The sequence below is a fragment of the Delphinapterus leucas genome, chromosome 10 (assembly GCF_059928025.1).
Source record: "Delphinapterus leucas isolate spDelLeu-1000000601 "Yukka" chromosome 10, BTC_Dleu_Yukka2, whole genome shotgun sequence".
NCBI lineage: Eukaryota > Metazoa > Chordata > Mammalia > Artiodactyla > Monodontidae > Delphinapterus > Delphinapterus leucas.
In genome coordinates this window covers 84,419,569-84,436,459 of record NC_143138.1, presented here as the reverse complement: position 1 = coordinate 84,436,459, position 16,891 = coordinate 84,419,569, and the positions used below count along the sequence as shown (strand labels likewise).

At 39.1% G+C, this 16,891-nt stretch overlaps 1 protein-coding gene across 4 annotated transcripts in view; it reads right to left on the bottom strand.

The window, feature by feature from the left end:
* MITF (melanocyte inducing transcription factor) overlaps window positions 1-16,891 on the bottom strand; it is a 222,609-nt gene that overhangs the window by 88,274 nt on the left and 117,444 nt on the right. For 2 of the 4 annotated variants that reach the window (XM_022572574.3, XM_022572575.3), the window contains exon 1: window positions 9,907-12,451. The exons of the other annotated variants lie outside the window; for them this stretch is intronic. In XM_022572574.3, the coding sequence (XP_022428282.1) occupies window positions 9,907-9,962 (56 nt within the window). In that variant the 5' untranslated portion in view covers window positions 9,963-12,451. Of the gene's footprint in view, window positions 1-9,906; window positions 12,452-16,891 lie in introns of those variants that run through there. 4 annotated transcript variants of the gene reach the window in all.

The window sequence follows — 16,891 nt, the reverse complement described above, 5'->3', positions numbered from 1 at the left end:
GTGCCACAACTACTGAAGCCCACACGCCTAGAGCCCGTGCTCCACAGCAAGAGAAGCCACCACAATGAGAAGCCCACTCAGCACAACCATGAGTAGCCCCCGCTCGCCACAACTAGAGAAAGCCTGCGTGCAGCAACAAAGACCCAAAGCAGCCAAAAGTAAATTACTTAATCAAAAAAAAGAAAATAACAGTATTATCAATTTGATTCAGAAATTTCATTGATGGATAATTTTCCTAAGAAAAAAATTCAAAATGTGGAAAACCTAACATTACAAAGCTGTTGACAAACTGCACAATACTGTGAACCATCTAAATTTGTCCCTTAATATGAACATGATTATGTAAATTATGAGGGGAGATGTGGGTCAAAGAATACAAACTTTTACTTATACGATGAGTAAGTTCTGGGGATCTAGTGCACAACACGGTGACTGTAATTAATAATACTGTATTGTACACTTGAAATTTACTAAAAGAGCAGATCTTAGGTGTTCTCACCACAAAAAAGAAAATAAATAGTAACCATGTGAGGTGATAAATGTGTTTCACAAAGCATACATGTAAAAAATCATCGCATTATACACCTTAAATAATTTTGTTAGTTATACCTCGGTAAAGTTGAGGAAACAAATAAAACCATTCAAAAGATTTAAGAATAAAATAGGTTTAAAAAACAGTAAATTATGATACATAGATTTGATAATATACCTTTTTTTAATCCCACAACTACAAAGTGAGAAATGCATGTCCTAAGAGTAAATTAAAAAGTAGGATCAAAAGTGGATTTACATTCTAATTTAAAATAAGGAGAGAGTGTGTATGTACACAAATACACACATGACTAGCAAGATGATCATAGTTGCCACCGTGGGAGTGGAATTATAGGTAAATTTCTTTCTCTTTACTTTTTCCCCTGCAAACCATAATAAAGCCATAGTATTTTTTCAATGGCAGAATATATGCCACTAATTGAAGAACACGAGGAACATGAACTAATTTACAAGCATGAAGAAATAACTTGAGTGATCAAAGCCACCGTTTGGCTAGAAGACACTGGATCCATCACAGACAGTATTTTGACAATAGGATGGGAAAGTACTGCCTTATATCCAGCACACTTGTTCTCTTGGAAGTCTTCAGAATCCCAGAAGACTTAATCCCTCTTTCCTTTATAGTTTCCTACAGATGTACAAAGACTGAACAATGTAAATACTCTGTATTATTTTTATAGCATACATTCATCCACACCATAAAAATACCTAGCCATTCCTCAAAAATAATCCACCCTTAAGGTTCTGCTAAAAGGCCATCAAAAGAAAATGCATTTTCCCACTTTTGAGTATGTGTTCAGAGCTCAAATGTACTTTCCTAAGCCCAGAAAAGAAGGCTATTTAAAAATAAATAAATAAATAGATGGTCTTACTATTCAAAGCCTGTCAGGTTAAAACATTCCCAGAGAGACTGATCCTTTTGATAAAATCAGGAGCAAACCTTTGTGCCGTAGCAAATGCAGCTGTGGAAAAATCGCACTAATTAGCTGCTCAAGACGAGCCATTGGCCGTGATACAGGGGGGAAAATCCTTTCAATTAACAGTAAAGCATTCTTGCGACATCTTAAGTTAAAGTTACTAGTTATCAACCACACTGAGGCTGCAGACTTTAAAGTCAACTACAGTATCATTTAAAGCATTTACTGAAATAGCCTAACAGGAAAAAAAATACATATTTATATGGTAGACCCCTATAAGTAAATTAAAATTCCACAAAAGAAAAGCTAGCAGGGCTCAGCTAATTGACATTTTAATAAATCTTCTCAGAAAAAGGAAAAAGTAGTCACTTCACTACACACACTCCCTGCGGGATATTTCCATGTTAAAGATGACTCTCAGAGTCTCAGCCTTACTCTCGATCTTTTAAACACTGCTTTCTCTTAGAAATAGTTGAATGGGCAATTATCACCTTGCTGACAAAAATGAAGATACCTACACTTCAAAATGTTACCAGGTCAAATGAGCATAATGATTTAAACTCAAAGTCGAGGTTTATATGACAATATTACAGGGGGCCAAAAGCTTATTTTTAAAATGAGGACCTGATGCTTAAACTACTAATAATAAGCAAGAAGAGTTGTCCCAATGCATTTAATTTTAAAAGCTAACTGAACTCATCCAGGGCCCAATCTGCATTAGATAATCCTAATTCCATCAGTCTGATTCCTTTTAATCAGATTATGTAAAGGTCATTTATTCAACAAATAGTTATTGAGTGTTTCCTCTGTGCCAGGTGCTGGGAACACCTGGTTTCTAATCTCATAGAGTTTAAAGCCAGGGTCACATAATTTTTCTACGATGCCTTAAAATTAAGTCAATTATGTAGATTATCTGGCTCTTATCTAGTTCCACATGGGAAGGTGTACATCTCACCACGAGAAATCACCCTTTGAAAGCCAAATGAAGGGGAGACAAATGCCTTTACCGGCACTTACCGAATCACTGAAGCCAGACATGCAACCTCCCTGACAAGTGGGAATTGCTCAGTGGTGACTCAAGGAGGACGGCCATCAACTGGACGCAAGCTCTAGCTCAGTCACTGCTGACCAATCTGATCTTTAACGAGCCACTCAACCTCTCTGAGCCTCTCCAAAACCCACCCCCTAAATGTACAGCAGTGATTGAGTAAGCTAAGTTAAAGTGCTCAACACAGCGGCTAGAAAATGGACACTTACATAAATAGCCATAAATGTGACTCAAGTTCCTACCTCGATGGCTGAATTTACATTTTTAACCTTCAAAGTCAGCCTCTTCTCTGTGATGACAGAGGTATGTGGACATGTGCTCTGAATTATCTGGTATGTTCCTAAATTCAGAGTTAATTCCACTGCCTTGATCAACCACTTAAATGTATCAGAAATTCCATGAAATCCAATACCTTGCCATCCAAACAACACCTGCCTGACCATCCCTCACCTTTAACAGTGATGCCAAAACCCCCTCACCAGACTTTAGGAATCAGTCTTTGGTCTCCATATCATCGTCATCCAAGACATGAATCTGGCTGTCAGTTGAAACTTACCTTTCAGGAGGAAGGAGCTGATACACTTTCCCCTACATTTCCTCTCTTCAATTCCTCAGGCAGAGTACAGCCCTGACACTTAACTAACCTGTGGCCATGGCCAAGTCAGTCAATCTCTTTGAGCTTCGGTTTTCCCTTATTTATAGACTGTTTAATATATCTGCCTCTCAGCATTGTTAGGAGGATTAAAATTTGTAATAGATGTAAAAAGCTTAGCACGATAACCAGAACATAGGTCACATAAACTGGAACAGAGCTCAAAAATTAGTAGTAAAATAATATGAAACCATGAACATGCTACTTCTTTTTTGATGCAAGGAGGTGAATTTCCATAAGCCTACATGCAAGTTTGGACCACAGCAGATCTGCCTTTTAAGGTTTAGGCGATCCATATTTAATTCAGAGAATCTGACAAAGTTTCGCTGGAGTGGAGGGAAGATAATTTACCCTGCAGTTCTCTCACCAGATATAAAGTAAAAATCCTAGCATTTTTCTCCAGGAAAAACTAATCTTCTTTATAATCATTCAGGTGATAGAGCTCAAAGCCTAGCGTTTGCCTGTACTGGATACAATGTAATTATGTCCAGGAAAGCACAATAGCTAATGTTCACATACACAGTGGAGATGCAGGAAGGCATGATAATTAACCTCATGCACAGGTAAGAAAGCTATACCGAGAACACGTTAAGCTACCAGGGTTTCCAAATGCAAAAGGCTGGCTGCCACAATACCTGCTGTCTAAAGTCAAAATGCCCAGGCTCTATCCCTAGAAATTCTGACTTCAGGTTAGCTAAGGCCTAGGAATCAATGTGTCTACAAAAACTCTGCTCCTGATTCGGATGCCATGCTTAGAAACTAGAATACCTAAGATTACCCATTTGTTTAGTCGAAGAGCTGGGACATGAACCCACATCTTTGATTCTTAGACCAGAACACTTTCTTCCATGTCTGAGGAAATGCACATTCCATTCCCCACCTCCAATAACCCTCACAAGAGCTCTGAAGAGTCCTTCTGATACTGAACCCAACATGTTGAACGGAATGAAATGGGAAGGACTACTTTACTCCTGCCAAACACGCTATAAAATCAAACAGACAAAAACATTTGTGCAGATACTGCCAATGGATCGTCATGGTTACAACACAACTACTCTATCATAAGGAAAAAATCCACAGGTTGAATCTACAAAAATGTTGTTCTGTCAGCAAAAAGAAATTTTTAAGAGTCTTTAGAAAGTAAGTCCAAGCGCATAAATCACCGAAATAAGAGTCAGTAAATGGACATATCTTTTTAAATGGCAGTCTGGGTATCTAACATTTTAGAATGATCAGCACTTCCATTATCTTAACCTTTCCATTCCTTCCAAAGTCATCGCTTTGTAAGCGTAAAGATGGCTTCTTCATCGTGAATGGTGGAAGCAAGTACCAACAAGAAAATACATTGTTACTTGTCTACATGATATATATATGAAATATATGGTATGTCTGATATATGGTATATATGATATATATGATAAATATATATCTCACTTAAAATAACTGAGAGTATAACTCATGTAAACATGAAAGTACCAGATTTCACAGTTTGGCTTCAAAAATTGAGATCTTGTGGACTTCAGGCATCCCCAACCTTGGTTTTAGTGGTCAAGAAAAAAACATGAAAACATGCCAAACATCCAGCTTTTTCTGGTAACATTACCAGCTCAGACAATAAATACTACAGGTTTCTGGCATGGAGGAAATAAAAAGACTTGCAGAGTGTACCTTGTCTTCCTCCTCTTCTTTCCTTCAACAAATATTTGAATGCTTTGGCAAAGCATGTCCAAGGGCCGGGTTCTGCTAGACGTGAGGGTAGCATAGTGTCCAGAGTGGACAGAACACCTGTCCTCTGGAGCTCTTTACTCTCCAGGGTACAAAAGGAGGAAAGTATTATAAAAAGCAACAACCAGCAATCATATGCAAGTTAAAAATCTAAAACTGTTACTTTTCAACACCTGTACCCCAATTAGTTTGAAAACATCGGAGTCTCTCCGTATCTACTCAGGATTAGTATTCTTTAAGCTGGACCTTTGACAGATGCCAGTAAGAGTAATTTCAATAACTGATTACATCAAAATCTAAGAGAAACATAATGAGATTCCCAATATATCAATATTCTTCAAAAGAGGGTACAAAAAAATGATACCCTGGAGTGCAGGAAGAAAAGATTAAAATTTATATAAAATTTATCCATCATTTCTATTTTTGTACATGTTGTATATTATAATATAGTATTAGTATAGTGGCACATGTATAAAATTTATAAGTAAAATAAAACACGTTGAGAGAGTCTGCTTGAAAAAAAACCTTACTTTAACGAGGGACGACTAAAAATGTTTGAGACCTCTGTAATATTAGACCAATGTTCTTCTAGGCAACGTTCCTCATCAGATTTTTTTTAAGTTGATTATTTTCACCCCTCCCAAAGAGAGTTTCTCACTTCTATACACTCCAACCGAGGAGAGTCTCTTACTAAAAGGTATTTTCCAACAAGGATATGAAGGTGCCATTTCCTCATTTTAAGGCCATGACTGTCCTCCATTTCCCACAGATGCCACCACGGGTTTCCATGCTCCTAACTCTCAATTCCCCTTGAAGAAATTATTTCCGTCAGCCTACTATCAAAAAGCTATAAAGCAGATGAAGCTGAGGGTCCCACACTCACACTTCTTGTCTCTCCTATCAAGCTGCCTTTCACTAGACCATGTTCTAGAATTCTTGTTTACACTGTCCAACTATGGAATCTCATTCATATCTAGACGCCGTGCTTTAAAAGGCTCTGAAAAATTCGCCTATGAGGTGTAAGTAATTGATATGGCATGACAAGATATCCCACTTAAGAGTATTTTAAAAGAAAGAACTTTTTATCCAAAACTATGACAATCTAATGACAGAATTCAGACATGAGTGTGAAAGTAATTGGAACGATCTTTTTAAAGACAGAAAGGCCTTCTACCTCTACTCAAAAAACTGCCCCAGTCACAGGGCATGCTCTGTCCACTTGTCTAGACAACGTCACAACAGGTCAGAGAAGATTCAAAAGCCTTAATCACTTAACAATTACTGCATGTCTAGAACATATCAACCAAGAAGCAAAGTCTGCAATACTGTGTGGAAATCAAGACAAAAGTACCAATTGTGATCTCAGGAGCAGTGATTGTGTGCACCTGTCATGGCTTAAAAGCCAGCCTTACAAATAGTGTTAATGATTTATGGTGGTCACATGTTACTTGTGCCTGCCCAGCATCCTGTCCCACTTCTCTGGCAAAGGACCCTGATTTCACCTTGAGAAATCAGTCTCCTCACTTTTCATTCCCGAGGTAGGTTATGGCGGTGCTGCCAACTCCAGACATAGAAACACAACGTAAGTTGGACCAATCAGCATACCCATCGAATGTGCTTGTGCTCTAAAATGGTCCAATAACAGTCAGCCCTATGCTGAGTAGAAACAGAAATATTGACTAGAAATACTGGGGTAAAAGACCTCTATGTATACTAATGTTTGGAAAGATGCTAGGATATAAATCTGGAACTTCCTGGACTTATGTGAAAAGAAAGCCAAACTAAATGAAACAGTGATGTGAGTTGAAAGAGGGAAAAGAAGCCTGAGAACGAAGAATGAAGAAGGAGCCAGTGTTTAGATGACACAGAGCATCTGGATCAAACCATCCCTGAAGTCTTGATAACCCTGGACATAGGATATTGATTTACAAGGGACTCTCAATCTCCATTTCTGTTTAAGCCAGTTGGATGTGCTCTGTTATACCATAGCTCATTTCTGTGGCATTTTAGAAAATAACAGTTATTCCAAAAAAGAAAAAAAAAATCAATGTTTCAGCCTAAGAGCTATAACTCAAACAATCTAGTATCCATTCTATTTTCTCCTCGTTTAGGCTGGTACACTGCCACTCACAACATTTCCCAGCTTTCCAGGAGCTAGGTTGGCTTCACGCCTAAGTTTTGCCAATGAGACTTAAGCAGAAAGGTCATGTGGTACGTCCAAAAATTCTCCCTAAAGAGATACCCATCTTTGCCATCATGTCTGCTTGAATTTAGCTGTAATGGCTGCAGGACTAGCAGCCACTTTGAACCATGAGGATGAGAACCAGACTTAAGGACAGAGCTGGAACGTTCCTGGCCCTTCATGACCAGATAGAGCCAGCACTATGAGGGCAGAGATTTCTGTTTTATTCACATATAAATTCCCCAGCACTTAAAAAATACTTAGCATATAGCAGGATGAAATAAATATCTATCCAAAGAGTAAATCTGGTGTCTCTATTCTAACAAATACCCCACCTCCTAAAATCAGATACACTAAAACCTTAGTGTTGGAAGACCTTTCGTCAAACCATTTGCTTGAGTCATCCAGTGGCAGAGAACACATTTTTTCCAAAAAGCTCAGTTCTAGAGACCTACTGTATTACCTTAATTCTAAGACAAACTTTCCTTCCACGTTTTAAGAGTTCTCAAGTCAGAATAGATCATATAATCATTGTATATATTCAGTAGAGTTTTCATCTCCCCTGAACAGTCACCTTAGAATCAACATTGAATTGGATATAAGGAAATCCATTTGATAGACAAATCCTGTGGCACTGGACTAATCACAGCCGCTCAAAGGAGTTATAGTTTGGATAACCCAGAAATCTGAGCATCGGAGAAACACACTTAATTAAAAGGCAGAGGAAGAAACATCGATTCATTCAGTATCTGAAATGAGAATCCACAGAACGGAACAGAGAAAGGCACGAGACATGGGCCCAGAATACCTCTGTTGAAATCCCAGCTCTGTCGTTTCTCAGCTATATGACATGGGCAGGACCTTTCACCTGTCCAAACCTTAATTTTGTCATCTACAAAATGGAGGTAGGAAAAAGTACCTTTGTCACAGAGCAAGTATGAGAACTGAATGTATTAATGCAAGTAAGATTCTTAGAGTAGTGGCCAGCACACCCTGCAGACAATAAGTAATAGGCAATGGATTCTTCTGTGCTGTACTTCAATTCCTGGATTGGTACCCTCTGAGGCTCCTAGTAACTTGAAACTAGTGAAAACTGACAAGTTATTTTCTAGGAAGCCAAATCTCTTACAATGTTGCCTTCTGCTACAGTGTTTCTTTGCCTTCCTAGAGGAAAACACAAAAGAAACAATTAATTCACAGTGTGTGCCCTCCAAAAGAGCAGGCACAAAGAAGTTAATGGGCAACAGCTCAGTGAACAAGTTTTGTCAAAGATGTGTGCTAAGAATTTCATTCTGCGAGTTCATAAAGGAAGCATGTTCCTGTAGCCAGTATTTTAGTTAACCGGAAAAAAAAATTCAAAATCAATTAAGCAAAAGTAGTTGAAATTAAGAATTAATTTGGGTGTAAATTCAAGGATGACACCACTACTGTCCTTAAGCTGAATGGCATGTTTGATCCAATCATGATATCCATTAATTTGCTTAAAAATAATATTTCAAAAGTTAGTTAAGTTTTAGGGGATGTTGTTGTAGGGTATGAATCACAAAGAATAGCCATCATCTCCCTAACTAGTATCTGATTTACAAAGCAGAAAATTATAACATTTCTAACAGGATGACATTTTAAATACACAATTATGTATACTTTGTTCATAAAATGTTCTATCATTTTAGAGAAATGAGTAAACTGTTTTAATGACATACAATGAAATGAAAAACATCTATAAAAGCAAACAATACAGCAAATGAAAAATAATTTTAAAAGTTACTGTAAAACCTTTTAAAGATTTACCTACTGAACATTAGGAACTTTTACCACAATTACATTTATGGGAATTTTATTTTTTTCAGAATCAAATTCTCAAAATAGTTCTGCGACATTTAGTATTTTTCCATTATTCTTGCCGCCTTTAAACACACCTTCACAAGCTGCTGAACATAATGCTTTTCTGACTTAATCAGAACCTCTCTCATGACCCAGGAACGTTCAGTAAATAATTATTAAGCTCCAGAGGTGGCTTTTGCTTAAGTTGATTTGCTTGAATGCTTATTCACTTAGGGACACAGCTTTTAGTATTGTTTTCAAATCTTATCGCCTAACATTGAAAGTAAATGTTGAAGGAAATGGGGGAGTGGGAGGGGAGAGCTATGATCCATTTAGCATTTCTCCATTTTAGTATTTCTTTGAAAGTGCCAATTTCAAGCTTGTTCTACATTTCTATGCCAGACAGATGATTCTGATTTTCGATGTTTTGTTTTCCTCTCAAAGAGAAAAAAAAAATCAATATGCAGAAATGCAAATGAGATGTTTATTAATGCAACTGTTACTACTCCACAGTTGGGGGGGGATGGGGGGGCAGGGGGGAGAAAGCAAAAAATCCAAAGTGTTTGCAATGGGGCAATTTTGACCAATGTCACTAAGCACGCTCGTTTTCCTGAAGAAAACCCTTTTTTATTCATCACAAAGCTGGGCTGCAGTCTACCTAGTAATCATAAATCAAGCTCTGTTCTCACTCAGATTTTTCAAGCAGTCATTTTTTGGCATGATTAATTTAAGACCAACATTCCATTTCAAAAGAGATGGCAGAGCTAATGGGCTAGCATTTCAATCCTGCCTCCCCCCACAAATTAGTCGTTATCCTTGTCATAGCCACCTACTAGAGGTTACAGCTGAAACCGATTAAAGCCACAGTCACAGAGTAACAGTTCCAGTATTTTTAACTCCGAATAGTACCTCCCCTTTCTCTGTCCTCCCCTTAAAAAACAAAAACAAAAAACAAAACTCCTGTCAAGTGGTCCCAGGATTATTTCCAGAATAAAACTTCACTTACAGATATAAGCTTTCAAAGGAACAAGGCATGAACATCTGAACTCTAAGCGCCTCCATCTTTTTTCCTTTAAGGTGTTCTGCAAGCCCTTGGTGAAGAGTGAAAGTCAAAGTTAGTTCTGGCACTGGCTGTGTCACTAGGGGTGGCTCCTGATAAGGCCCTGGAAACTCCAATCCAAACACAGCTCGTGCTACAACCGTGCCTGGTGTCTGTCTGAAACAGCAGACCTGTTTAATCCAGTACCTACTGTACCTGCAGGACAAAAATGCTGCCTCACCCTGCAACGGGGGCTTCGCCAGGACACAGACACCACCAGAAATCCAACCCAGCAGCCAGGTGACACCTTGGGATGCTTACTTAGCCCTCCCGAGCACAGACAGGTACCAGTGGAGGCTTGCAGTGGCTGCGCGTTACAGAGAATGTGAAACCTGAGGTAATTTCACATACCGGTGAATTTCTAACACTTAAAAGACCCACAGAATCCAGGAGGGTTGTGGGACAGCTTCTGCCCCTTCTCAACTGGGGAGACCTCTAGCATCAGCTCATCACACACCTCTAGCTGCTTTGCATCCATGCACAGGCATTTCTGGAACTGGAGCTTGATTACTGAACGTGCTCTCCTGCTGACAAGCTAGAGATCTGGACAACATTCCTTACCCTCAGATCCCAAGAATATTCGGAGGGCTACCCTTGCCCAGTCCTGGTGGAAGTCAAACACAAGCTGCTTCAACTGTGGGCACTATCTTTTAGGACATCTTTAGGCCATACATCTGTGTATTCTTAGATTGTCATCTAATTAAATTCTGAACGTGCCGAAATAATAATACATGCTCTCAAAAGATGCTTTAAAATTGTGACATGACCTCAATATTATCAAATACTGATGCAGCTCCTACAGACTCAGCACACCAAAGATGTCCTGCCCACTTATGAAAATATGTCTGTTTCTCCCTACACACAATTCAGAGGTCAGAACAAAGACATCTGACATGGACTAGCTGTGCATCCTGGGCAAGTTACTTCACCTCTCTGTGCCTAAGAGTTTGTCTCCGAAGTACATAGTTGGAAAACAATGCAGTCTCTATAAGCCATAATCCAACTTGAATTTTATAATGTAATGAAATTATCTTTCTTTAATTTCCCTTTAATAATAGCAAATATCCAGCCAGGAGTCTCCGACAAGCTATTTCTAGCTCTTTTTATTCTTTGTTCATTTTTTCTTTTGTAGAATAAATATTTATGGAACACCTACTACGTCCCAGGCACTGTGCAAACTCTTGGAGTTTACAGTCTAGTGGGACACATATTAAATAATCACCCAAATATATAATGAAATGTGGTAAATGCTACAAGGAGCTGGGAAAGTTTAAAATGTAAGGGTCAGAAAAGGTTTCCCTTAGGCAGGGGCCTCTGGGCATAGAAGTGAGTGGGGGTAGCAGTCATGGGTTACGGCTGTGGAGCGGGGCACGGGAGAAGAGTCTTCTGAGCAGTGGTAATGACATGTGCAAGAATCCTGAAGTGGGGAGTTAGAAGGAAGATTCTTTGTGGCTGGAGGACAGAGAGTAAGGGAAATCATGGCATCCGTGAGACTAAAGCAGTGGCTAGGACCAGACCATCAGGATCTGGGAGACCAGAGAAGAGTCACTGATTTTGTTCCAAGATGAACAGGAAACCATTGAGAGGTTGTAAGCAGGGAAGTGATGGGCTCAGATCAGAGTTTTTAGAAAGGTCCCTCTGGCGGCTGCTATATCGAGAACCACCTAGAGAAGGAGCAAGATTGGCTACTGCAATAGTCCTAGTAGGAGGTGATGATACTTTATGGGGGAGGGGGAGGGGAGAAGGGACAAGAGTGGAGACAAGTGGATTAAAGTGGGTAGATTACTGGTAAAGCTAAAGACCAATAAATAGAAGGAATGCAGGTGGGGTGGGGAATCCAGGTCCCTGATGCAAATGATTGCATTCATTAACAATAGTTATTGAGGAGTTTCTACACACTCCGCATTGTGCTGGGTACTAGGGTTAACAGATGACTAAGATGCCACACTATTCCCCTTACTAACCTACTCCACACCTCACTTCTCCTGCCTCTAGCACAGTTTGGCATAAAAATCAAGAACACAGGTTCTGCACTTCCCTGGCAGCGCAGTGGTTAAGAATCTGCCTGCCGATGCAGGGGACACGGGTTCAAGCCCTGGTCCAGGAAGATCCCACATGTCGCAGAGCAACTAAGCCCGTGTGCCACAACTACTGAGCCTGTGCTCTAGAACCTGCAAGCCACAACTACCAAAGCCCACGTGCCTAGAGCCCATTCTCCACTACAAGAGAAGCCAATTGCAATGAGAAGCCTGTGCACCGGAACGGAGAGTAGCCCCCGCTCACCACAACTACAGAAAGCCTGCACACAGCAACAAAGACCCAACACAGCCATAAATAAATAAATAAATTAATTAATTAATTAAAAAAAAAAAAGAAGAACACAGGTTCTGGAGTCAACTTAACCAGGTTCAAATCCCACCACTTACTCATTCTGTGACCTTGTGCAAATTTACTAAACTTTCCATGTCCCAGTTTTTTCACTTGAGAAAGGGGAAATGATAAATGGCTATCCTGTAGGTTATTGTTAAAACTGAAGGAAACAATATATGTAACGTGTATGGCACAGTCTGACACACAGTAAGCTCTCAATTAAAAAACAGCTCTTACAATTATGATTGTAGTTGGAACTGTCTATTCTCGATGCACACTGACCAATCTACAGAACCAATGGAAATGCAACAGAGTGAAAAAAAAAACATAAAGAAACTGGGAGATCAAAGAAAACAGAGAGGGAAGGAAATTACCGTATCAGGACCTTAAAGGGATGATTTTTTTTAAAAGACCAAGCTGGACTCTCTCCCACCTTGGACACTATTTGAAGTTGCATTAAGTTACAATGCACCCGGGGAAGTTTTACAACTGAAACCCTGATTTATTACATGCTTACACACAGGGAAAATCTGTACCCTCTGTGGGCTCTCAAACGTTGATCACGAAACCAATGGAATCAATTCCAGCCATTCCAGCAGGGACAGAATGTGGTGGCAAATGCTCCCCTGGCGTGTCCCGCCAATGACATCGCCTGACATTTTGTCCTGGACAATCTACCACCCCAAGGAGGCTAACCGTTGACCATTTACATAAGTGTTCAAGTAAAATTACCTTTAAGGGGCACATGTTCAACTTATTCATGGTACTTCAGAAATATCTATATTATGCTAATGTTCTTGGGGGATCTCCCTGAACACAGCAATGAAATACCCACTGGCAAATGGAATAAAGGTTGACTTACACATCTGACACCATCTACAAAATTCATAAAACATTACATACATTTCCACGATACTGCCCCTCAAGTAGTCATGCAATTATTCAACAAATGTCTTCTGAGGGGCAGGAACCACGTCTGTTTGGTTTACTACTGTATCCCTAGAACCTAGTAGAATAAATAGTCCATGGTTCAGGAATAAAGACGCAGACGTAGAGAATGGACTTGAGGACACAGGGAGGGGGAAGGGTAAGCTGGGACAAAGTGAGAGAGTGGCACGGACATATATACACTACCAATGTAAAATAGCTAGCTAGTGGGAAGCAGCCGCATGGCACAGGGAGATCAGCTCGGTGCTTTGTGACCACCTAGAGGGGTGGGATAGGGAGGGTGGGAGGGAGACGCAAGAGGGAGGAGATATGGGGATATACGTGTATGTATAGCTGATTCACTTCGTTATAAAGCAGCAACTAACACACCATTGTAAAGCAATTATACTCCAATAAAGATGTTTAAAAAAAAAAAAGCCCATGGTTGATGTTCATATGTTTAAAATGGATTAATCTATAATGTGTAAGCAACTCTCTTGTTCACATTTGTACTATTCAGATATGTATCCTAAGTGCATATACATATATAAATCCACATGTATAAACACACACATATATACATAAATGCATATATACACCGAAACCCTAAATTTAAACACAAACTAAGAATTGGTAGCAGAGGAAAAAGAAAGATACTATTTTTTAACACGGAATGCTGAATGCAGAATAAAAATATTACCTGTACTCCAATACAATTCAAATCTTAATTACTACTCCTTGCCCCAAATTCCAGCAAATCAACTAGAGTCATCAGAATTCTTACTGACCTTTTTCAAAGACAACCTTAACTAAAATGGAACTTAAAACTATCAAACATCCAAGTGACAGCCAACTTTTTCTTTTTCTTTGTTTTTTTTTTTTTTTGGCTAAATTTGGGCCTCAATCTTTTTTGAAGGAAAAATTCAATCACTATGTTGAACATGTTAGAGAAGAGATAAGAGGTTTTACTTGTTATCCTGTCCAAAACTCAGCTGAAGAAAAGTAGAACCACTGTTTTATCACAGTCCGAATTCTTCTTGTTTTATTTGGGTATCAAATGTTTTATTGCCCCCAAAGCACATCATTTTCGTATATCTTTCCTTCTGATAGTTATTGCTCTTTTCAATAAACTACTTCTACTCACCACCCTCACAATAGTTAACATTTGAGGACTTAATACATGCCAAGGACTATACTGACCCATGAACTACGCCCCTACATACAATTTAGGAAGCACCTACCCTTCATGTTTTACTGTGATCCCAGCCAATGGTTCCCAAACCTATATCCCTATCATAAGCACCTGGGGACATTTCTCTCCACTCCATCTCCTTAAAATCAACTCAGGAGCATTTAAAAATACAAATGTCAAGAATCTTTCCCCAAACAAATGATTGAGACTCTCCAAAGGCATCGTTTTGAATTCCATATTTTTAAAAAAATTCTCATAAAGGACTATTGTGAAGTAAGGCCTGGGAACCACTATTATACAACATAATATACATAATTATATATAATATATTCTATGTAAATTATCTCTCCAAGAGTGACAGAAAAACACCCAAGAATGTAAGTTCCCTTTATTTGTTGAATAAAGAAGTCTTTACTTGAATAGTTTGATATATTAAAGTGTTCACTTGGAGTTTCAATGGATATGCTTTGAATGTTGAGTGAAAGCCTTGATTCACAAGTATCATGAAAGTGAATGCAAAACTCACAAACTACTCTCCAGAGTAACAAACACATCCCCTCTTTTCCCCACATGCCTTCGTGTTCACGCTCTGGAAAAAGATGCCACCGAAAGGCCCTTTCACTCAAACATTTATTGATGCACGCAGCATTTGCGAGACATCTCTCAAGTGCTGTGGGGAAGATAAACAGGAAGATGCAAGAGGCTCTGCTTCTCTGGGGTGAGCCCCAGAGAAACCCCAAACTCACGTACACAGGCCCATGGTAAGAGGGAGGAGGAAGGACAGAATGGTTGCTCCAGGGGCTCCTTCCCAGGGGGGCTCCTTCCCACCTTTCAGATGAGGTCTCACAGGTTTTCTGTTTCTTCCCTAGGGAGGGCTTCCCCTGCCCCCTATCCTACCTAAAGCAGGAACACCCACTTCTGCTATTTACTCTCCCAGTAAATGTTTTTTTCTTTCTTTTATAGCACTTACTCCAACTTCTAATCATTTTATTTGTTTGTCTTTCATCCTTGAGGGCAGGGTTCTTCCTTTGTATTTATTTCATTCTCGGTGCCTGGGATAAAGTAAGTGCTCAATAAATTTTTGCTAGATGGATGGATGGGTGGGTGGGTGGATGGATGGATGGATGGATAAATGGATGGAAGAATGGATGGATGAGTGACAAAATGAAAAAGATCAGGTAATGAAGGAGCTATGAAATATAATTTGATGATGGCATTTAATTAGGAAGTCAATAGGTATAAGTGGGACTCACAATTGTATACTTTTCATTTGGAAGCTTTTAGTTGCTGAACACAACTCACTTTTATGGATAAAGTATTAGGATACAAAGTTACAAGGAACTGGCAACCCAGCAGTTCTAATTTGAACCCCTCACAGCATGACTGAGGGCAATTTTTAATGACGACTTACCTGCAGAAATAAGTGTTCAGTACCACTCAATAACGTTTACCTCTTTCACCCTGTTTCTTCTTTTTTTTTTTTTTTTTTTCTACTACCAGGAAAAGATCTCCCTGTAACAATGATGGTACAGCACCTTCTGAAAGACGGCTCATTGTACCTGGCTCACAAAGAAGCCCTTTAAGGTTGAAAAGGAAAATGCAGACAAGACCAAGATGACCCCAGGTAAACTTAATCTAGGCTCATGTCAACATTATGAAAGAAATGTTAGATGCTTATACAAATATCCAGAAGAAAAAAATAATGTTTTTTTTAAAACTGTTTAGAAAACTCTGTCCTGAGAATACAGATATAATCTACAAAGAGACATGTCAAATGCTGTCAAAGTGAATCTTTGAGCAATTAATGAAGGGAGAAATAGATGAAATAATAGCTTGGTCTTTCATAAATAATCAATACGAGAGATTAGTTCCTTCCCTTGAGCTCTCTGATATTATCTGTTAGAGTTCACTTCAAAACAAATACTTGCTCTGCATTAAAGGCGATTCAGGAGCTGTCTCTCTGTTCTCTATAAATGGCAGCGGGGTATTTTCAATAAACAGACCACAATCTACAAAATAAGCCAAGTTTGTGAGACACCACAAATTTGAGGAGGGAAACACTGATTTGAGATTATGCCACTTTGATGGCATTTCCTGAAAGGAGAAATTTAGTAAAAATGCAATTACTTTCCTTATCTAGGTAAATAAATAGGAAAAGATAATGCTGTTGTCATGCGGCGGGGGGGGGGGGCACAAAGTTACTCACACTACGACTTTATAAGAAGTGAAATTTTCGCCTTCAGGACTTTTCACTTATTTAAAATGAAAAATGTGGACTTGTCTTTTACTGTAGTAACTCCTTTTTAAAAGTAATTAATGCCTGAAGAGCAAATAAGCACATAGGGTGTGTCTGCCATCCTCCTAACAGTGTTGAGGACAAAAGCAGGAGAGTTCAACCCCATC